A 23,282-nucleotide genomic window follows, 5' to 3' on the forward strand; every position below is an offset into this window, starting at 1 on the left:
TGATAAATCCTTAGGAGGAATTGATGAAAGAATTAGTGTCCTAGGAACTTGTGTTGTCCATGATGATCAAATCAATAGGATTGATGAACTTGAAAAGGCTATGGGAACCTTGGGTTCAACATTTTCTTCTCTTAAATATAAGGAGAAAGCTTATGTGGGTAAGGAGCAAAAGTTTATGTATGTCTCTAAAGTGCCTAAACCAAAGAAGTATTATTATAGGCCTAAAATTGACAAAGCCCTTGGTACCACTGCGGATGGGGGAGCTCATAATAACGATACATCACTCTCCGATAATACTTGATACACACTTTCTGCGCCTAGCTGAAAGGCGTTAAAGAAAAGCGCTTATGGGAGACAACCCATGTTTTTACCTACAGTACTTTGTTTTTATTTTGTGTCTTGGAAGTTGTTTACTACTGTAGCAACCTCTCCTTATCTTAGTTTAGTGTTTTGTTGTGCCAAGTTAAGTCTTTGATAGTAAAGTAAGTACTAGATTTGGATTACTGCGCAGTTCCAGATTTCTTTGCTGTCACGAATCTGGGTCTACCTCCCTGTAGGTAGCTCAGAAAATTAAGCCAATTTACGTGCATGATCCTCAGATATGTACGCAACTTTCATTCAATTTGAGCATTTTCATTTGAGCAAGTCTGGTGCCATTTTAAAATTCGTCAATACGAACTGTTCTGTTTTGACAGATTCTGCCTTTTATTTCGCATTGCCTCTTTTGCTATGTTGGATGAATTTCTTTGATCCACTAATGTCCAGTAGCATTATGCAATGTCCAGAAGTGTTAAGAATGATTGTGTCACCTCTGAATATGTTAATTTTTATTGTGCACTAACCCTCTAATGAGTTGTTTCGAGTTTGGTGTGGAGGAAGTTTTCAAGGATCAAGAGAGGAGTATGATGCAACATGATCAAGGAGAGTGAAAGCTCTAAGCTTGGGGATGCCCCGGTGGTTCACCCCTGCATATATCAAGAAGACTCAAGCATCTAAGCTTGGGGATGCCCAAGGCATCCCCTTCTTCATCGACAATATTATCAGGTTCCTCCCCTGAAACTATATTTTTATTCCATCACATCTTATGTGCTTTTTCTTGGAGCGTCGGTTTGTTTTTGTTTTTTGTTTTGTTTGAATAAAATGGATCCTAGCATTCACTTTATGGGAGAGAGACACGCTCCGCTGTAGCATATGGACAAGTATGTCCTTGGTTTCTACTCATAGTATTCATGGCGAAGTTTCTTCTTCGTTAAATTGTTATATGGTTGGAATTGGAAAATGATACATGTAGTAATTGCTATAAATGTCTTGGGTAATGTGATACTTGGCAATTGTTGTGCTCATGATTAAGCTCTTGCATCATATGCTTTGCACCCATTAATGAAGAAATACATAGAGCATGCTAAAATTTGGTTTGCATATTTGGTCTCTCTAAGGTCTAGATAATTTCTAGTATTGAGTTTGAACAACAAGGAAGATGGTGTAGAGTCTTATAATGTTTTCAATATGTCTTTTATGTGAGTTTTGCTGCACCGGTTCATCCTTGTGTTTGTTTCAAATAAGCCTTGCTAGCCTAAACCTTGTATCGAGAGGGAATACTTCTCATGCATCCAAAATACTTGAGCCAACCACTATGCCATTTGTGTCCACCATACCTACCTACTACATGGTATTTTCCGCCATTCCAAAGTAAATTGCTTGAGTGCTACCTTTAAAATTCCATCATTCACCTTTGCAATATATAGCTCATGGGACAAATAGCTTAAAAACTATTGTGGTATTGAATATGTAATTATGCACTTTATCTCTTATTAAGTTGCTTGTTGTGCGATAACCATGTTTACTGGGGACGCCATCAACTATTCATTGTTGAATTTCATGTGAGTTGCTATGCATGTCCGTCTTGTCTGAAGTAAGAGAGATCTACCACCTTATGGTTAAGCATGCATATTGTTAGAGAAGAACATTGGGCCGCTAACTAAAGCCATGATCCATGGTGGAAGTTTCAGTTTTGGACATATATCCTCAATCTCATATGAGAAAATTATTAATTGTTGTTACATGCTTATGCATAAAAGAGGAGTCCATTATCTGTTGTCTATGTTGTCCCGGTATGGATGTCTAAGTTGAAGAATAATCAATAGCGAGAAATCCAATGCGAGCTTTCTCCTTAGACCTTTGTACAGGCGGCATAGAGGTACCCCTTTGTGACACTTGGTTAAAACAGTGCATTGTGATGATCCGGTAGTCCAAGCTAATTAGGACAAGGTGCGGGCACTATTAGTACACTATGCATGAGGCTTGCAACTTATAAGATATAATTTACATGATGCACATGCTTTATTACTACCGTTGACAAAATTGTTTCATGTTTTCAAAATCAAAGCTCTAGCACAAATATAGCAATCGATGCTTTTCCTCTTTGAAGGACCATTCTTTTACTTTCAATGTTGAGTCAGTTCACCTATTTCTCTCCACCTCAAGAAGCAAACACTTGTGTGAACTGTGCATTGATTCCTACATACTTGCTTATTGCACTTATTATATTACTCTATGTTGACAATATCCATGAGATATACATGTTACAAGTTGAAAGCAACCGCTGAAACTTCATCTTCCTTTATGTTGCTTCAATGCTTTTACTTTGAATTATTGCTTTATGAGTTAACTCTTATGCAAGACTTAATTGATGCTTGTCTTGAAGTGCTATTCATGAAAAGTCTTTGATTTATGATTCACTTGTTTACTCATGTCATATACATTGTTTTGATCGCTGCATTCACTACATATGCTTTACAAATAGTATGATCAAGATTATGATGGCATGTCACTCCAGAAATTATCTGTGTTATCGTTTTACCTGCTCGGGACGAGCAGAACTAAGCTTGGGGATGCTGATACGTCTCCGACGTATCGATAATTTCTTATGTTCCATGCCACATTATTGATGTTATCTACATGTTTTATGCACACTTTATGTCATATCCGTGCATTTTCTGGAACTAACCTATTAACAAGATGCCGAAGTGCCAGTTGCTGTTTTCTGCTGTTTTTGGTTTCAGAAATCCTAGTAAGGAAATATTCTCGGAATTGGACGAAATCAAAGCCCAGGGGCCTATTTTTTCACGAAGCTTCCAGAAGTCCGAAGACGAAACGAAGAGGGGCCACGAGGCAGCCAGAGCATAGGGCGGCGCGGCCCCTGCCCTGGCCGCGCGGCCCTATGGTCTGGGCCCCTCGCGCCGCCTCTTGACCTACCCTTCCGCCTACTTAAAGCCTCCGTGACGAAACCCCGGTGCCGAGAGCCACGATACGGAAAACCTTCCAGAGACGCCGCCAACGCCGATCCCATCTCGGGGATCCAGAGATCGCCTCCGCACCCTGCCGGAGAGGGGAATCATCTCCGGAGGACTCTACGCCGCCATGGTCGCCTCCGGTGTGATGTGTGAGTAGTCTACCCCTGGACTATGGGTCCATAGCAGTAGCTAGATGGTTGTCTTCTCCCCATTGTGCTATCATTGTCGGATCTTGTGAGCTGCCTAACATGATCAAGATCATCTATCTGTAATTCTATATGTTGCGTTTGTTGGGATCCGATGAATAGAGAATACTTGTTATGTTGATTATCAAAGTTATATCTACGTGTTGTTTATGATCTTGCATGCTTTCCGTTACTAGTAGATGCTCTGGCCAAGTAGATGCTTGTAACTCCAAGAGGGAGTACTTATGCTCGATAGTGGGTTCATGCCTGCATTGACACCGGACGAATGAAAGTTCTAAGGTTGTGTTGTGCTGTTGCCACTAGGGATAAAACATTGATGCTATGTCTAAGGATGTAGTTGTTGATTACATTACGCACCATACTTAATGCAATTGTCTGTTGCTTTGCAACTTAATACTGGAGGGGGTTCGGATGATAACCTGAAGGTGGACTTTTTAGGCATAGATGCAGTTGGATGGCGGTCTATGTACTTTGTCGTAATGCCCAATTAAATCTCACTATACTCATCATGATATGTATGTGCATGGTCATGCCCTCTTTATTTGTCAATTGCCCAACTGTAATTTGTTCACCCAACATGCTGTTTGTCTTATGGGAGAGACACCTCTAGTGAACTGTGGACCCCGGTCCAATTCTCTTTACTGAAATACAATCTACTGCAATACTTGTTCTACTGTTTTCTGCAAACAATCATCTTCCACACAATACGGTTAATCCTTTGTTACAGCAAGCCGGTGAGATTGACAACCTCGCTGTTTCGTTGGGGCAAAGTACTTTGGTTGTGTTGTGCAGGTTCCACGTTGGCGCCGGAATCCCTGGTGTTGCGCCGCACTACATCCCGCCGCCATCAACCTTCAACATGCTTCTTGGCTCCTCCTGGTTCGATAAACCTTGGTTTCTTTCTGAGGGAAAACTTGCTGCTGTGCGCATCATACCTTCCTCTTGGGGTTCCCAACGAACGTGTGAGTTACACGCCATCACCACACCATCCTACATGTTTAGACAAATACACCATATTATGAGCAACACATACATGAGAATATATCCAAATAGTTTCCATGTCCAGGGTTCATGTACATACACATTCAACACTTACATACCCATTTCAACACATACATAGCCATTTCAAATCTAGTTTCCATGTCTAGGGTTCATGTACAAACCTATGGTTCAAACATCTTTGGATACAATGCATACAATCTTTGGATACAATGCATACAATATATCCAAATAGTTTCCATGTCTAGGGTTCATGTACAAACCTATGGTTCAAACATCTTTGGATACAATGCATACAATCTAGCAAAATTTAACATCTATGGTTCCAACAAACCTATGGTTCAAACACATCCATACAATCTATGGTTCCAACAAATCTATGGTTCAAATCTATGGTTCAAACACATGCATACAAATCTATGGTTCAAACACAACCAACATTTCCAATCTATGCAAAACGGCTAAATCGAATTAAACCGGAGCAAATCTTGGATGAATCGAAGGGGAACGAAGGGGAATACCTTGAGGATTGTATGGGGATGGATTTGGCCGGCCAGATCTGTCCAATCCGTGGAGGATTTGGTGGGGGGCGGAGGAGAGGCGGCCGGCGGCGGCAGTTGAAGGAGAGAAAGAGAGGAGAGAAAGAAGAGAAAGAGAGGGTCGGGCTGGGGGCGGGCGCGGGCGCCACACTTAAGTGGATGTGTGGCGCCCGTGGCATCGGCGCCACACATAGAGGCTCGCCAAAACGGCTAAGTCCCAGACGCCCGGAGCCCCTGGATGTTTTTGACCGAAAACTTGATATAAGTTGGCATGTGTGGCGCCGATGGGAGGGGCGCCATACATGCTGCCACGTCGGATCGGCGCACCAGCTCAGCGTCGAGGGCGCCACGTCGGCTGAGAGAGTGGCGCCGGCAGGAGGGGCGCCACACTGGCATGTGTGGCGCCGATGGGAGGGGCGCCACACAAAAGGGTTAGATTGGTGAAATAGTTTTGCCGGAGGGTCAATCTGTGCTTTTCTTTCACTTTTAAGTTATTTTTGTGCAAATCGCCCAGCGCCGAGCCCGCCCCTTCTGAACCAAAAATTTGGAAAACCAACCCCAATAGGCAGTAGGCCGAAACCTCCCGCGCTTTCCCCCCTCTTCCCGCGGTCCCACCCGCCTCCCGGCGGAGCCCCCCGCCCCCCTCCCTCGCGATGCCTCCCGGCGGCGGCGCGATCCGCGTGCTCAACGTCGCGGAGAAGCCGTCGGTGGCCAAGGCCGTGGCGGAGATCCTGTCGCGCGGCGGGATGCAGTCGCGCGCGGGCCGGTCCCGGTACAACCGCGTCTTCGAGTTCAACTACGCCATCGGCGCGCAGGCCTGCCACATGCTCGTCACCTCCGTCACCGGCCACCTCATGGAGCTCGACTTCGACGACCGCTACCGGAAATGGTACTCCTGCGACCCCGTCGACCTCTTCCACGCCCCCGTCCGCAAGGCCGTTCCCCAGGTACCCCGCCCCCCTCTCGTTCCCGCATTTCGCCAAACAGCTTGCGCGCGCGGCATGCACCGCGCGCGGTCTGTCAACGGTGGTGTTTCGGTAGCTTCTTAGTCCTCACGCCAATGGAGCTGGTTGCGTTCAGAACATATGTAGTATATATGGCTTGTGGGAATTTCGTCAAACACTATGTGCAGGGAGTTTTGTGGGCATGCTACTACTGAGTACCGATGGTTCCTGATTGGTAGTGTCAATGGATGGCTATGCTGATTTTGTCCATGCTATTGTTTGCAAGTAGATTTGCTCAACTCTATGACATGAGCAGTATTCCTGGAGTTGCGTGGTTGTGAATTGACATGGATCATTGGGGGTCATTAGCTCTATTTATCTTCTGTGCAGCAGCAAACTGTTTCCGCTCACACAAACATATGCAATGAGCCATATGAGCTTTGATATTTGAAGTAGTTACTACACTAGGAAAGGGAAACTGTAGCCAAAACTTGTGATTGCAGACATCCGGGTACAGTTATTAGTGAAAACTGTTATCAGCCCCCTTGGGAGATATAATGCCCATGGAAAGGAGTTACAAGGAAGTACAAGTTTATTTAAAGCATCATTTCATATCTAGCCCTGCTCTGGAGCAATATTTTCGTACAATAGAACTTAAAAGAACTGCAAATCTGAAGCTCATGCAGCAAGATACAGAAGCCAATCGAAGTACTGAAAAACGTGACTAGAAACATGAATATCAATGGTTCACACCAGTCATCTAGGTGTCCTCTCCTCCAGCTTGTTCTTCATTCTTCCATTCCATCACCACTTCACCAGACAATTTTATACTGCCTTCTAGGTTCTGGGAACAGCCATAACAATGCTTAAACCTGCCACTGCTTCATGTCCATAAAGGGAATGCTTGTTATGTCTAATGAAACTTGGATGCTGAGGGCCTGAGAACATGTCTTCTTTGGTGCCCTTCGTTCACCAGATGCGTTATTTATTTTACTTTTGGTTCTCTCTTGGTCCTGGGACATTCTTCTCACATCTAAATTAATCGAGGAACACAACACCATAGGCTGGCTTGACTGCCAATTTTCAGTTGTCTATAAATCAGCAATCCATGTGCCAGAATCCTAGTTTACTTGTTCTTTGTTTACTTTTTTTTTTCTTTCCTTCTCTTTTGGTTTCCTTATGTTTCTGTTGGGTTTCATATCTAGCCTACCCCAACCTGCTTGGGAAAAAAAGGCTTTGATGATGATGATGATATATTTGCCCAACTTGTTGGAAACATAGTGAATTACCTTGTGTTTTTGTTCAAATGTATGATTGATGTGTCATGACCATGATGTCAGTATAAGCTCAGTTTTTCTGAAGTTGAGATCTATTCATGAATTTTCTTTATCAAAGTGCAGGATAAACAGGACATAAAAAGAACATTGGAGGAGGAAGCTAGGACGTGTCAGTGGCTTGTGTTATGGCTTGATTGTGATAGAGAGGGTGAGAATATTGCATATGAAGTGGTTGATATTTGTGCCGGCGCCAACCGTCATCTCAACATTTATAGAGCTCGTTTCTCAGCTTTGATTCCCAGGTACTGACTTCTCCAGATTCCTGGACTATCCGTTTGCCTGTTTTGGAAAGATCACATATTCATCTCTGTTCAAATTCTTACAAAATTAACTCCAGGGAGATACATGATGCCGTGCAACATCTTGCCAGACCCAACAAGCTCTTTGCTGATGCGGTGGATGCAAGACAGGTTATTTAGTTTGCACTCTGACTGATACTACTAATGCTTAATATTGTTGTGTTGAAACTATCAACTCAAAACAGATACGCCAGTAAACTGAGCGCCATGAAAATATGCTGCCATATGTTTCAACTAACCATGTAGCTTTGTACTAATATTTTATGAGGAAACCTAAAAGACACAAAGATGCTTATACAAATCGTCCTGCTAATATTCTTCTTTTTTCGAAATAATAACATCAAATGAACAAAAGCACTGATAAATAATAAGAAATTTTGTACAGGAAATTGACCTTCGCATAGGTGCCTCCTTCACTAGGTTTCAGACAATGCTTCTTAAAGATGCTTTTGTCCTTGATGTCAGTGGGGAAGAAAGGAATATGGTTCTGAGTTATGGTCCTTGCCAGGTACCTCACTAAATAATATAAACAGGACATAGTAAATGCGTACCCATTATTGTTCTCAGTCTAAGATATTCATGTCACTCCAGTTTCCAACCCTAGGATTCATTGTCGAGCGTTTCTGGGAGATACAAGCGCACGAACCTGAAGAGTTCTGGACAATAAATTGTTCTCACACTTCAGACGAAGGCACTGCATCCTTTCTTTGGATGTAAGTTTCACTTCAGTATTTTATCATGAACTTCTACAGAAGTTGTGACACTTTCTTGTTTGGCAGACGTGGTCATTTGTTTGATTACTCATCCGCTGTTGTAATCTATGAAATGTGTGTTGAAGAACCAATGGCAACAGTGAGTCCTCACATCTTTTATTTCACTAGTGGTTACAAAATTAATGATGAAGTACATCTTCAATGACAGATCAGAGGTACCTGTTTTAAGTCGTTTCACTTTGTTTCACGCAGGTACATAATGTCAGAAATCAGGAGAAACTAAAATACCCTCCATATCCACTAAGTACTGTGGAGCTTCAGAAACGTGCTTCTAGGTGCTGTAGAATGAGTTCAGAGCACACAATGAAGGTATATAAAAAAACATAACGTCCTTTTGGTTTTGGTGTCTTATTTTTCCTGAACAGTTTTGCGAGCTAATAATTCATAGCTCTGTTCCTGATTGTTCTGTTTGCTGAACTCTCGTGTTATTCATACCAGGTGGCTGAAGAACTTTATCAAGCTGGATTCATTAGTTATCCCAGGACAGAGACTGATAGTTTCTCTCCAAACACTGACCTACATGTCAGTTTTGAAATTTACTATCGCGTCTTGTTATGCATGTTCTTATTGATTTTTTGATGATTTTTTACACACATTTCTTAGATTTGTATCTGCATGTCACACTTTTAGGACGGTTTACATGATATTATTTTGTTCCAATGAGGAAACCAAAATTTTAATGAACATGCTATAATCCTCTTAAAAAAGAACATGTTATAAACCAATTGGTTTCTTGTCAATCTAAGTTTGAAAAAATAGCATGGTTTCTCATGTTTATTTCCACTTGACATGACATGGATAATGTTACCACCTGATGATCTTCATGCTGAAAAGCCACAAGAAAAATGTAAAATGCATATCTACAACCATTTCTTTACTCTTACACTATTGTTATTTTCATTTGGTCATGATGCCATGTTTGCGCTGACATGGTTTGCTCCCTTTAACTTAGGCAATTGTACAAGAACAAGTGGAGCATCCTGTTTGGGGAACGTATGCTCAACGTCTTTTAAATCCTGAAGAAAGGCTCTGGAGAAATCCCAGCAATGGTGGTCATGATGACAAGGCACATCCTCCTATTCATCCAACAAAATTTACTACTGGTGAAACCAACTGGTCTGAAGACCACCGCGTACGTAGCAGTCTTAAATGGCAGAAAAATATTTATCAGGCTCATATCAGTTTTTTCTTTCTTTCAATACACTTGTTTTTATGGTTCACAAATCTAATAGCGTTCTCCATATCTGTTTTCTGGTGTCCAGAAAGTGTATGAGCTTGTTGTTCGCCACTTCCTTGCTTGTTGCTCCCAACCTGCCGTTGGAGCCGAAACAACTGTGGAAATTGACATCGCTGGTGAACAGTTCAATGCATCAGGACGTGTCGTGCTTGCTGTGAGCATCGTCAAATATTGCTCTCATCTAATTTTGTTGCTTACATATAATAATCTACCATCTGTACTTGAAAACATGGAACTTGTCATGTCTCCTTATTCTTAGTGTTATGTTATCCATAATGAAGAAACTTTACCCAGCTGTCATATCTCCTCATTCTCTGGTCCTGAAAATTAGTTCCACCAATGTAGCTGAGAAAGAAGATAGAATAATGTATATTATCCGTAATTACCCGATATGCAGAAGTGATGTAGCTTTAGCTGATTAGCTGATTTAATTCGTGTTGACGTGGTAATAAAATGTTGTGGTGGTTGTTTCTAATATATAAGCATGAAGCTGGGCAAAGTCATAAAAAGTTAACTGTTGGCAGTTAGATATATGATTTAATATCTGCTGAAAAAGAGAAAAGAAAGGAAATCATATTTGTCCAGATGAATCAGATAAACACGCAGTCTAATAACAAACATGTGCCAAATAATTGTTTCTCCCTGATACTCATTGGTACTTAGGTAGCTTATTAGTAAACCAGCCTTATGGTAGTAGAGAGAAAGGCTGTACCCAGCAAATATTCCTTCATATAATTATTAATAGATCTGGCATACTGTTACCAAGATTGTTGGTGCACTAAAAGTCATACATTCTGCATTCACTTATACATCTGGGATGTGTCAATGTTCAATTTTTTTAACAAATACCATTTATACTTTTTCTGTAGAAAAATTATTTGGATGTTTATCGCTATGACTCATGGGGTGGTTCATTACTTCCAACATACACCGTCGGGCAGCAGGTTTGCTGCATTTGTACCCCATTTCTATTTGTTAAAACCTTTCCTGTTAGTATTTTTGTGCCTCCCATGCAAGTTGAGGTAAAAAAATATCCCAGTATAGACAGATCTTCTAAAGGTCATATTTTGAGTTGAGATCTTGACCCTTTTATTTTGTTTTAACTTTTAAATATCAATGAAGCATATGAAGGTTGCAATATATATTACAACATATCAGTCAATAAGATGTCACTGCATAAATTTCCTGATATTTGGAAACTATAATATATAGGGAAAATTGGTCATCAATTTCTTCGAAAATGGTTATGGCCTTGATCATTTTGGATCCTTGTAAATATAATGTAGCAATAATCTGAACATTAATACAAAACCTTGCAGTTTGTTCCGACAACTTTAACGCTTGATTCAGGAGTGACTCGACCACCGCCTCTTCTTGCTGAAGCTGACCTCCTTAGCTGCATGGATAAAGTACATAAATTCTTCTTGTCATCTATATCTACTCCTTTTGGTGGAAACATCTTAGGATCTAAAATATCTGACTCCCTTTCATGCTGTTTTCAGGCAGGAATCGGCACCGATGCAACCATGCATGAACACATAAAGAAGCTACTTGACCGCTGTTATGCAACCAAAGATGCAAATTCACGTTTCTCACCAACAAATCTTGTGCGTTTCATGCCATATGGAAGCTCCATCATTCTATTGCACGCATCATATTATGTTGTTTACATGACTGTTATGGCTATAATTATGTTGTTTTAGTGTGTTTAAAACATAGCACCTACTGGATCTTAGCTTGTTTAGCAACCAAACATATGCTTCAGAAGTTCATACCTGCACTTTGTAAAACATGCCTAATTTCTGAACTAAAACCTGAAAGTGCCAATCCAGTTCATGCTACTGCAAATGGAACGTCTTCGGTATTAATATATTATCTCTCCTTAATTTAGATTCTGAGATTCGTACTCATCAAGTTTTGACAAGTCATAAAATGCCAATTTTTAATTTAGATTATCTTAATTGAGAGTGCCTGATAGCCTTCTCCAGTGTGCAGAAAGTTCAGTTCTTCCACTGATATATTTTCATCATTTCTGTTCATGTGTGGAAATGCAGGGGGAGGCATTGGTAATGGGTTATGATGAAATGGGGTGAGCTAATTCTTATACCTCTCTACTTTTGTACTTATATTGGATGAAATATACCTAGTTTCTCAATGAAACTGAAATTTTTAGGTATGAGCTTTGGAAACCTTATTTAAGATCAATGATGGAAGCTGATATGAAAGCAGTTAGTATCGGTACAAAGAGTAAATCGGAAGTACTTCAGGGTTGTTTGCAGCAGATGGAGGCTTGTTTTCGTGATGTAAGTTATAGTTCCTTGAAGCATTGCATGGTTCTTGTCATGAATTGCATTCGCTACAGTCCCACTAATTTGCTCTGATCATTGGTGCAATGCAGGCAAGGGAAAACAAAGTAAAGCTTCTTGATGCAATGGGGACATTCTTTGCTAGGTTTGGTGGATACCTTTGATTTTCTTCCTTTCTTCTACCGTTCTATGTGTTTGTAGCTTCACTTTGACTATTTTATCTAGGTCGAATAGACCTATCAACGAGACACAACCCGCTGAAGTTGTAAGGCGTTGTGGTTTATGCAACGCCTCTGATATGTTGCTAAAGCGAAGGCCGGTAAAATGTCTCCCAGTGCCACTTTTCATTTCTTCAGGGAGTTGGGATATGTCACACTATGCTCATGTTTGAGCTTTGCTTTTCTTCTTCCAGACTGGTGGTTTTATGGTTGGCTGTGGGGGCTATCCTCTGTGTAGAAATGTAGTATGGCTGCCCGGATCCCTTGCAGAAGCTGCTGTGACACAACACATTTGTCCTACCTGTGTTCCAGGTGGTCATTTAGTTCCCCATTTGTTTATATTGCGCTAGCTACCAGTCTAACATATGTTCATATAGCTTGAATATTCTGATGTTGTTTCCCTCAGTGAAATGTTAATCTACCACATTTACAGGTCCTGTTCGTAAGATTCAGTTCAAGTTCAACCGAAGGGATATCCCACCAAATTATGATGTTGATCACCTAGGTAAATTATCTTAATTCAAATTGTAGTCTTATACCTATTTTAGTTAATGTGATATAACTTATCAGTGTGTAAGATCATATTTTGAGATATGAATCTTTTACTCTGAATAGGTTGCGTTGGTGGATGTGATGATGTACTCAAAGAACTTACAGAGCTAAGTAGATTTGGAGGTCATAACCAGACTGCAACACCAGGTACGGATGCTTGTCCTCATTGTTTGTTTCATACATGGGCCGACTGTTGTGCTCGTCTTTTACAGTTCGAGATAAAATGTATCGTGCCTGGGTTTGAATAGTGGTATCTGGTTTTCCCTCGGTAAGATAAAATGCTAGCATGCTTGTTTTGTGGGTCCTTGCTTCTTTTGTTTCCATGGTTTACTTTACTGTGCACATGACTGTAACTGTCAATCCATAAAGACCAACTTTGTGAAAAATTATGTTACTTAACAGCACGAAGCCAAAGCCAGACTCAGACTCCAAGTGGTGTAAGGCAGGGGACTCCAAGGCAGGATTTACATACTGGTTTTCGTCCGACGGGGCAATTTACTAACGAGCACACACCTGTTATGAACCCCCAAGGTTTCTTCTCAACCCATTACCAGAACTCACGTATCTTCATGTTTTGTTTTTCTATTCACACGACCTTAACATTTCGTTTCATAGAGGCTTATTTTATGATACATGACTTTGCAGCAAGAGGTCAAAGCCAGAATACAAGTGGTGTAAGGCAGGGGGCTCCACCTCCAAGGCAGGATTTACATACTGGTTTTCGTACAGGAAGGCAATTTGCTAATGAGCAGACACCTGGTGTGAATCCCCAAGGTTTTCGTTCAACCCATACCCAAAGCTCAAGAAATGCGTCAGGTATGTGAACTGCTAGTTCTCCATTCATATCCAAAGCCGGTGCCTTAATCTTCATGTATTTTCAGATGCGCGTCAAGTATTGTGCACTACATGTGGAGAAGCATGTATATCGCGGACTGCTAATACAGAGGCTAATAGAGGGAGGAAGTTCTATAAATGTCAAAATTCTTGCGGCTTCTTCGCGTATGCTATTCTAACCCCTTATTGTGCAATATTTTTTCCGTGGCATCCATATATACCTGATACAAACTAACAGTCACAATAAATTACCTTATTCTTTCTACTATACTTGAAACTGTGGATATGCCTGTAGCGCATAACTGCTTACGCAAGCAATTCAACAAGTGTAAAGTAATCACTATTTACATATAGTTTCTTTGCATATATGATGCTGAGCAAGTAGCCTTTTGATATCGAAGAAGAGTGACAAGCTCAGTTGACCGCCTGGTGCTGTTCGTAACTGAGGACGAGGCTTCAGACCTCTTTGCCTCATTGTTTTTTGCTAGTCAGCTTTATCCCTCTTTCAGCTAGATTGTTGTTAGCCTTATACAGTAGTACTATTTTTTTTATGCCTTCTGTTTCTGCTTGCTGTTTCTGTTTTGGTTTGTTGTACGTTGCATCAATTTCAACGCGTTTCTTGTAATGCAGATGGGAAGACGAGCTGGAGAACGTGGTGCCCAGGGGCCGTGGGCGCGGTGGCCGTGGTAGCAGCAGCAGGGCATCCGCATCAGCATCGGCAGGCCGGAGAGGCGGTGGGCGAGGCAGGAGGGGCCGCGGCCGGAACAATGACGGTGATGGCATGACGTTCGTTTCAGCGACCGGCGACACTGTGCACGGCTGCTGCTTCACCTGCGGTGACCCTTCCCACTTCGCCAATGTCTGCCCGAACCGGGGGAGATAGTACCAGATTGCATGTCGCAGTTTGATGTACGTAGATCCACTAGTGCTAGCTTATGCTAACGCATATTAGCGATGCTTCATTAGATACAACTCCCACAAAATGTGGGTATTGGATCGGTGCTCATTGATCAGAACTCTGTGAACTGTCAGGTACGTGAAGATGCGTGAGCTCGTGTCAACTCAGCAATGCTTGCAAAACATCCACGTGCGGTGGATCATAATGGGGAGGAAAAGGCACTTGCTCAAACTTAACGCTTACAAATGTCACAGAGAACCCGATGCTTCCATGGCATGACGAAATGATGGTTTGGTACCTTCCAGATGTATTGTACCCTTGGTGAGCTGCAGTGCACGTATGCGTATCCTTCATCCTTGTAAAGATCACAACGGTTCCAACCTAAAAGTCTTTAGTCAAAAGTGAAGCGGAAAAAATGGATCATGCTACCGCCCTTTTCCTTGCCCCTATTACCATCACGAACCACTATTTTCGTTGGGTCGCTTTCTTGATGCGTGACCAGAGCATTCACCGACCGGGCGCTAATCTTTTTGCCTAGCAACACTCCGAGGCAACAGCCTTCCAGTTGATCAGACCGCTCGATTGCAGATTGGAACTTCGAGAGCAAATGCAAATGATGGGTCAAGTGGTTAGGTGCATCCGTGTTCTTTGTTTCCCTCTGTGGCTTGTCAATCATTCTGATGTTGTCTATCTCACCAGCTCGAAGACTTTGGGTGCGCAACAATTTCTATTAGTAGTAAAATAAAGTAGGGTTAATGTTTCCTAATAATAAAGCGGAGCTAATTAACCGTTCTTAGTTTAGTTTTGATAGTGAGTGAGACCGGAATATGTACCAAGGAAGCTTTGAATAGTAGCTAGGTTCCACACCTAACGGTGTCGGCAATATATATAGCTTTGCAGAGATGCTTCGGTTGCTAGTTGCCACACAGGGGTGTTTATACGTACGTACTGGGAAATCTAGGAAGCGATCTTTCCATGATCGGAAAGATTCGTAACGAGGACGACACGAATAACCGATGGAACCTGCAGGCTAGCTAGCTAGCTTTTGTTGTGACCATCATTACACACGCCCACTGATTAACTGCTAATAGCATATATGCTGCATGTGTTGTCCTTGTACCTTTGCTACTGTACGTAGTAGTACATTACACTAGTGTGTCAAAAAAAAGTGTGTCACTGTTACAAGCTGATATGATTACGCATTTATGTATGTGCTCAAGAAGGCTTTACGTTTCTTATTATGCCCTAATCTCTCTCTCTCTCTCTCTCTCTCTCTCTCTCTCTCTCTCTCTCTCTCTCTCTCTCTCTCTCTCTCTCTCTCTCTCTCTCCGTCTAAGACACTAGTATTAAAAGAGAAGGCTTCAACTTGAAGATTTAAAACACTGATGTGCTAAGAGAAAGATGTACTACTGCTTAGAATCTCTGAAACTTCGTCAAATTTCCAACAAACAGAACAACTCAAGAATGAAGGCAATTGTGAACCAAAGAGTTGTCCGTCGAGTGGACGATCCGCCGAGTTGGGTGATGATTGCAACTTGCAAGGTGAGGAAGATGGATGACTGGCACACGTACAATCGATTAGCACCTGAGCCAATGTGAGTCTATCGGAATATGATCGAGATATGCAACCTAGTTAATGGTTAGAACGATTTACCTGAGAGAAAACACGGTGGCTGCTCGATCGCGGGGGCGAAGGGCTGCCAACTGCAGAGATTGCAAGCACGGCTGTCGTCTCCAATGGAGAGATTGATGGAAGAACACGGTTGAGTTGGGGGGAATGAAGCCTGGTCCGAAACCGCGCACGCACGGCGTGTCGATCCATCCGGACGCCATACCTGAGTGCTAGGTCTCCAACCAGACAACATACCCCTCAACTGCCATACACGAGAGGTTAGAGAGGGAGAGAGGGAGAGAGAGAGAGAGTTCATATATACGTATGGCCTTATATGCACGCAGCTAGCAATGAAGGCAGATATGACATGACGCCGGTAGCTAGCTTTTCCAAACCTTATGGCACACGAGTGTCCACATGCTCCTTTGATTCGCCGTCTGCTGCTTTCACACACTACACTACACCCACATCTTGAAATGAAGGCCACATTAACCTAATTAAACAAACTGATCCTGATCGGTATCAACTACACATACTAATGTTCTCACGATCCCGTTTACTAATCCAAGTCAAACTAGCCATAGCTGCGCATATCTTCCAACATCAAGTCGTCGGAGCTATCATCAGTTCATGATACCACTCTACTATAGCTAACGGTGGAGTACTACCAAAAATTAAGTTGAGCTTACTGATGTTTTGAGACGGCTCGACGGGCCCTTTGACTCGCGCCCTGATCGGGGGTGTATAACCCGTTATGGTTAGTGGGCCATGTCACCAGCGCTATAAAGAGAGGTGGGGGCGGCAGCTCGCAGTACCAGGTTCACCGCGTTGCCGTACGCCCCACCGACAAACCAATCCGATCTAGTGTTTAGCGCTGCGCCGACGGGAAGCTCCGTTGCCGCCCCTACGACCTCACCCACGCCACCGCCGTTGCCACCATGTCGACGTCCGAAGGTTCTTCCTCTATGGGAGAAGGTATGCCCTGTCTCTCTCGTTCACTCTCTTACACACAGTACCACCCAGTATTCCTTTACGGACATAGTGGTACCCGGCATTAGATCTACCCTAGTTGATTCACAGATTAAACATTGGTTTCAGAGCGCAGTTAGTGTGTATGTGCTTTTCAGGTAGAAAAGAAATAGGAAAAGAAACCCTAATCATCCCTCCGACCAAAGAAAAGTGCAATCGGCCGAGGCCCTCAGGCTCGCCGGCAAAGTCAGCACTGCCGCAAGGTCGCGCCGCCCGCCTCGATCCCAATGCGCATCGGTATGCCGAGGCATCGGGAAGAAGGGCAACCGCTACCTTGCTTCTGCGAGTCAGCGTTTATGCAAAGTTTAAAAGTGGAAAATATATTTTCCTAATCTTGTATGTGGATGATATTCTTCTTGCCAGTAGTGATAGATGTTAGTCTATTGCAAGAGACAAACAAGTTCTTGTCCTCAAATTTTGATATGAAAGATCTTGGTGAAGCATCATATGTTTTGGGAATAGAAATTTACCGAGATAGGAAAAATGGAGTATTAGGACTATCACAAAAGGCTTATTTAGAAAAGATTCTAACTAAGTATAATATGCATAAGAGCAATGTCACACCTGCCCCTATAGTCAAGGATGACAGTTTTGGGAAATTTCAAAGTCCCCAAAATCAATACGAGCTCGATCAAATGAAAGCGGTCCCTATGCTTCAGCCATTGGAAGCTTACAGTATGCACAAGTGTGCACTCGCCCTGACTTAGCTTTTATCACCGGAGTACTCGGTAGATATTAAGAAAATCCAGGTTTTGAACACTGGAAAATAGTAAAGAAGACATTGTGTTATGTGAAAGGCACAAAGAACTACATGCTAACATCTGATTCTCTAGAAATAAGAGGGTATTCAGATGCAGATTTTGCGGGAGATAACGATGATAGAAAATCCACATATGGATATGTATCCACTCTGGCAGGGGAGCTATTTCGTGGAGAAGCTCCAAACAGACAATAGTTGCATCATCCACGATGTATGCGGAATTTATAGCATGTTATGAAGCCACGAGTCAGGCATTATTATTAAAGAAATTTATACCTGACTTGAAAGTGGTAGATTGTATTGACAAACCACTAAATATATGCTGCGACAATGAGCCTGCAGTATTTTACGCTCACAACAATAAGTCGGGTAATGCTACGAAACCGATTGAGGTTATGTATTATGTTGTGAAACAAGATCAAACCATAAGTCTCGAGCATATAAGGACAAAAGATATGCTTGCGGATCCGCTAACGAAAGGCTTACCACCCAACATGTTCAAGGAACACGCAGCCGGCATGAGTTTAAGGGAAAGTCTTACATATCCTCGATCATAAGAGGCTCAAAAGTTAAAGAATTTGTTTTAAAATAGAGAAGTGTATTGTGGCTGTCTGATTCTATCAGCAATAGAGCCGTGACGATGAAACATGCCCCATGGACTGATCCAAAATAAAACAAATAAAATGAAAGTATAAAGTTAAAATTAAAAGTTGAGATCAAGGGAGAGAATGTTAGATTGATCTCCACCCGATTGAACCCAACGGCTCGACGGGCCCTTTGACTCGCGCCCTGCTCGGGGGCGCCCAACCCGTTATGGTTGGTGGGCCCCTGTCGCCAGCGCTATATAGAGAGGTGGGGCCGGCAGCTCGCAGTACTAGGTTCACCGCGGGAAGCTCCGCCGCCGCCCCTACGACCTCACCCAACGCCACCACCGTCCCCACCATGTCGACGTCCGAAGGTTCTTCCTCTAAGAGAGAAGGTATGCCCTATCTCCCTCGTTCACTCTCTTACACACAGTACCACCCCAGTATTCCTTTACAGACATAGTGGTACCCGGCATTAGATCTACCTTAGTTGATCCACAGATTAAACAAGTCTGACATAGTGACTTTCAGCTAGTAGTACTTTGACGTTGCATTGCATGCGTGGGCGTACATGGTTTTGCTCCCAAGCAAAGGATTGGATTTCTTTTTCTTTTGCAGGTCGACGCACACGCACATACAGCTAGCGTTGTGCTACAAGCTCTTGCTGTTTTGATTCCTGGCTTAGCACTTAAGAAACCGGCCATACCGCAACCAGCATGCACACCTCTGCAATTACAGCAGAGCTGGGACTCTTTTTCGCGTGGGATGTGAAATGGGCGATGGGGGGAAGACGCTCAGTGAAGAATCAAAAGAAGTGACTTGACTGCTGGGGTTTTGTGAGTTGCAATCTGCGCTAATCTTTTCCTTTCAGCTTCATGCAGATTACCAACAGTTTCTCTGCTGCGTGTTGTTCTTTTTTGCTTTTTTTGCTTTGCAGATGAGATGGGCGTGTGAAAGATGGAATGGTAGCTAGTATGCCAGGCTGACTCCTTTTGTTTCTGACAGGGTCTTAAGTGGAGTAACGTGTATACATGGGAGAGAACTCTCTGCACTTGTATCGCCTTGATGCGACATTCTGAGTTAACTAAAGCACTCTTTATATGAAAATGCAGGTCATGCACCATTCTCCATTTGAGGGTTTCACGGAGTAATATGGCATCATGTAGCAGATTTTATGCATATGAGTGCACCGCACATCCTGTGTTCGATTTCTTTTTTCCCTATTCCGTACGTGTGCAGAAATCTTTCTTGTCTGTCAAAAATGTTAAATCCATAATGGAATACCTCACCAGAAAAACACATTACTAACTAGCATCGATCGGTCACTTAATTTATCTCGTATGAAAAGCTTGAGCACATGGATCCCCTAACCTTGGCTCCACGGCCTAGATGATGTCACCCCCTCCCCCTTTCCCCGGGTTTAGAGTCAGTTTGTAATTGATGGATCATGTTGCGCTTAACTTACCTTATTTTCTTATTTTTCGTCAAGTCTAGCATTACCGAGACACCATTGAGCTGATACGACCATACAACGTTTTATGAAGTGGAAACATGACACTGCGAACTTAGGAACTGCCTATGCACAAATCTTGATCATAATTTCCTCCCCTTTGTGAAAAATCACATGAGGCGAGGTTGTTAACCACATTGTATCACCCTACTCATCTACTTCTACTCATCTACTTTACCACGACATATGCCCCAGTATATATGATGGAAGTAAATTGTGCTTTGATAGCTGACACCCTTGTGGGGGAACTATGCTCATCTCATCAAGCTTTACGTTTCCGACCTCAGTTTTCCTCAACACAATGTCAGAATTTAACCAATTTGCAGAAGGAATCAACACCCTTTTCCTCCTTTCCACAAGTCGTGCTTATCAGATGAGAGTTTCTTACTAGTACCCACAAATGTAAGGGATCATTTATAGTCTTTTTCGATAAGAGCATCAAACCCAACAAGTAGCAAAAAAGAAATTTGGGTACATAAATATTATGGATGTTACTATAAATTGATGGAAACATCTGTTGCGTAGTATTTATGTTGACTCGATGTTCTCAAGGATGGTGAAGTGGACCCTACTTAATAAATTCCATACTAGATCATTTCTGATACTCCCTCCGTATCGGTTTAACAGGTGCGCATGCAGTTTAAGACAAAGTTTGACCACTAATTTAGTCAACAAAATATAAATTATATGTCTACAAAATCTATACCATTAGATTTGTATTCAAACAAGGTTTCCAACGATATAATTTTTGTAACATACATTTTATATTATTGATCAAAATAATGGTCAAAGCAAATTCTTAAACTATGTGCGTGCCTGTTAAACCGATACGGAGGGAGTAAATGGATCATCTGTTTCAATAGGAATTTGTGGTAACTAGTTCAAAGATGTTGATGCAACTTTCCTATATTTAATGCTTGTTACTAGTGCTTCACAGGCATAATCTCAGATCCGATCATGTTGAAATTTCTTCAATATCTAATGTCCAACACAACTATTCGAGCTCCCATCATGTTGAAATATAAATGAAGGTATAATACTTTCCAACGAAGACCAAAACGGTCACCTATACTAGAGGGTATCAAGACTATTTTTCATCATCATTGTGAGTGAGCCTTGCTCTGTTGGTAAGACCACATGTTTTCTATTTATTTTCTCAAATTAGTTATTTCATCCTATGAAACGGGAAATGTACTAGGAAAACTTCCTACTGTCATATGAAACAAGAGCTGGTAATCCTTTACCATCTATACATTTTTTCAGTTTCTAGTACTCTTGATGCTACATCCACTTCTCACATTACTTTTCCTATTTATCCTTTATCTAGGGGACCTATTATTGATTATAATGCTATGTATGGTGAAGAATAAAATATTGATGAGATGCCTGGTATTTATCGATTCCTAAACAATAAATCTATGCATCTTTGTGAATCTAAAATTTAGATAGGTGCATCTTTGTGGGATGGTAAACCCTATTCACCTGAAGCTGAGCTTAGTTTTCCTCAAGAATTAACTTTGGTTTGATTAAAGATTTATAAGGTTTCTGAGCAATGGTTGATAAGAAGTCTCCTGGAGATATAATTTCTCCTACTCATACCAACTATATTTATGAAAGATGAGGCTTATGAATTCTGTGTCGAACCTGAGATTATTAAAAAAAATGAAGATGATAAATTCTACGGTTAGAAAAAATAATTACCGATCATTTAGATAATATTCTAGAATTATCTACTTTATTTGGTAATGATGACCTTAGAAAACAATACATGTTTCTTAAGTTGCTTCCATTTTCTCTTGAAGGTGATGCAAGAATTTGGTATAATTCTCCACCTCCTATATGTATTACTAGTAAATAAGAATGCATTACCACATTCTTTGCTAAGTTGTTTCCTACAAAAAAAATGCTTGTCATAGTTGCTACTTTTAGTAAGTTAGCTACTTTTCTCAACTTGAGAATGGAGGTTACTGAATTGGAGCATACACATCCTTTCCATGCTTTTGCCGAAACTGAATTACTTGATATTTTTATAATGAACTAACCAAAAAATATATACAACTTATCTAGAAACGAATATTTTCAAACACAATAATTTGGTCAAGGAAAATTTATTGGATACTATTACTAAAAATAATTAGGAACAAAATATTGACAAAGAATATGAGCTTAAATGATTAGCGAGAATGGAGGGATTTCTTAGATTATCTAAAAATATATGAAATAAACTACATAATCTATTGAGTAGAAGGAAATTGAAACATCCATACATAAGGAATCATGTGATAAAGGCCTAAAATTGGCTTTGATGAACCATTCCAATCAAGGTAAATTTTGTCCCCCACCAAAGCGTATGGTGAGTTCATAGATGATGCTAATGCTACTTGTATTAATATCTGTGATGAATTGCTTCCAAAGAACATAGTTATAATAAAGATGTTAAAAGAATCTTGATAGACAACTCTTGTCGATTTTTTTTTTGCGTGAGACCTGGATGCCAACTAAGAAGCTATAAAAATGGTTGCTAAGTACTATGTCGCCATGGTTCAAAATAAAATGTAACAATTAACAACTTTGAAGGAAACACTTTTATTCAAAATGTCTAGTAATAAAATCGGAGCTCTTATGGTGACCACTAGGGTTGGTTCAAGTACTCACCTAGGACATAGAAGGAATAAAGTTAGTACTATCTCGATTTCAATGAATAAGGTGCACACATATTCCTAGATGAACTTTGAGTAAAAAAATTGAACAATAAAATCTTGATTATATTATATGCAATTAATATCATTGGATTCGTATTGAAAAATACTTTCTAATGATGCTAATTTTATACCAACAATTTGTCTATATTTGGAATAATTCTTAGTCAACGAAAAATATGAAAAAGAAGGACACCTTATTCATTAGAATGGAGGAAGTAGGATCTATGAATCATAGTAAGGCAAGCAACCATAGTTTAGCATCAATAAGTTGTTGAGAGGTTACATTATTTAGTATTCGAGTTTTGAGTGTATTTTTTGCAAGTTATTACCAGAGATTCCTAAGTGGTCCGATGATAAAATTGATACTTTTGTTCACCTTTGTATTGTAACAATTAATATGTAATATTGGTGCTGAAATGGTTCTATATTAAATTTGTAATACTCTATGGAATGTAATGTTTGTGGAATGGTGTTATATGAGTGTTGTGGCACTGACTGGCTCAATACAACATGCAGTGGTGTGCAGGGCCACCGCGGTTGGCATCAGTGCAATTGCTTTGATCTTAGAGCATAAACCTAGTTAAGGGACCTCTAGGATTTGAGAAAAATTAAGCGTAAAAAAGTTTTGATGATGCGTGATTGATATTCAA

The 23,282-nt window shown here is 41.2% G+C and overlaps 1 protein-coding gene and 1 long non-coding RNA gene across 3 annotated transcripts; one reads left to right on the top strand and one right to left on the bottom strand.

The window, feature by feature from the left end:
* The first annotated feature begins 5,621 nt into the window (after positions 1-5,621).
* Positions 5,622-14,671, top strand: LOC127296852 (DNA topoisomerase 3-alpha). Of its 2 annotated transcripts, none has more exons than XM_051327071.2 (24): positions 5,622-5,984; positions 7,382-7,560; positions 7,656-7,728; positions 8,003-8,125; positions 8,209-8,330; positions 8,397-8,469; positions 8,583-8,699; positions 8,829-8,912; positions 9,343-9,522; positions 9,653-9,781; positions 10,497-10,571; positions 10,947-11,036; positions 11,130-11,234; positions 11,682-11,716; positions 11,801-11,930; positions 12,026-12,078; positions 12,159-12,252; positions 12,346-12,463; positions 12,585-12,656; positions 12,767-12,850; positions 13,106-13,234; positions 13,349-13,519; positions 13,585-13,702; positions 14,168-14,671. In XM_051327071.2, the coding sequence occupies exons 1-24, from the start codon at positions 5,691-5,693 to the stop codon at positions 14,418-14,420; spliced, it is 2,901 nt and encodes a 966-aa protein (XP_051183031.1). In that variant the 5' UTR covers positions 5,622-5,690; the 3' UTR covers positions 14,421-14,671. The 2 variants fall into 2 exon arrangements, with proteins under 2 accessions (XP_051183031.1, XP_051183033.1); XM_051327073.2 differs by having other exon boundaries at positions 5,787-5,984; positions 7,377-7,560.
* On the bottom strand, positions 14,570-16,332 carry LOC127296853 (uncharacterized). The gene is made up of 2 exons (XR_007848753.2): positions 16,090-16,332; positions 14,570-15,994 (listed from the first exon to the last, which is right to left on the bottom strand). It is a non-coding gene; the product is annotated as an uncharacterized lncRNA (long non-coding RNA).
* Positions 16,333-23,282: the final 6,950 nt, after the last annotated feature.

Source organism: Lolium perenne, chromosome 4 (assembly GCF_019359855.2).
Source record: "Lolium perenne isolate Kyuss_39 chromosome 4, Kyuss_2.0, whole genome shotgun sequence".
NCBI lineage: Eukaryota > Viridiplantae > Streptophyta > Magnoliopsida > Poales > Poaceae > Lolium > Lolium perenne.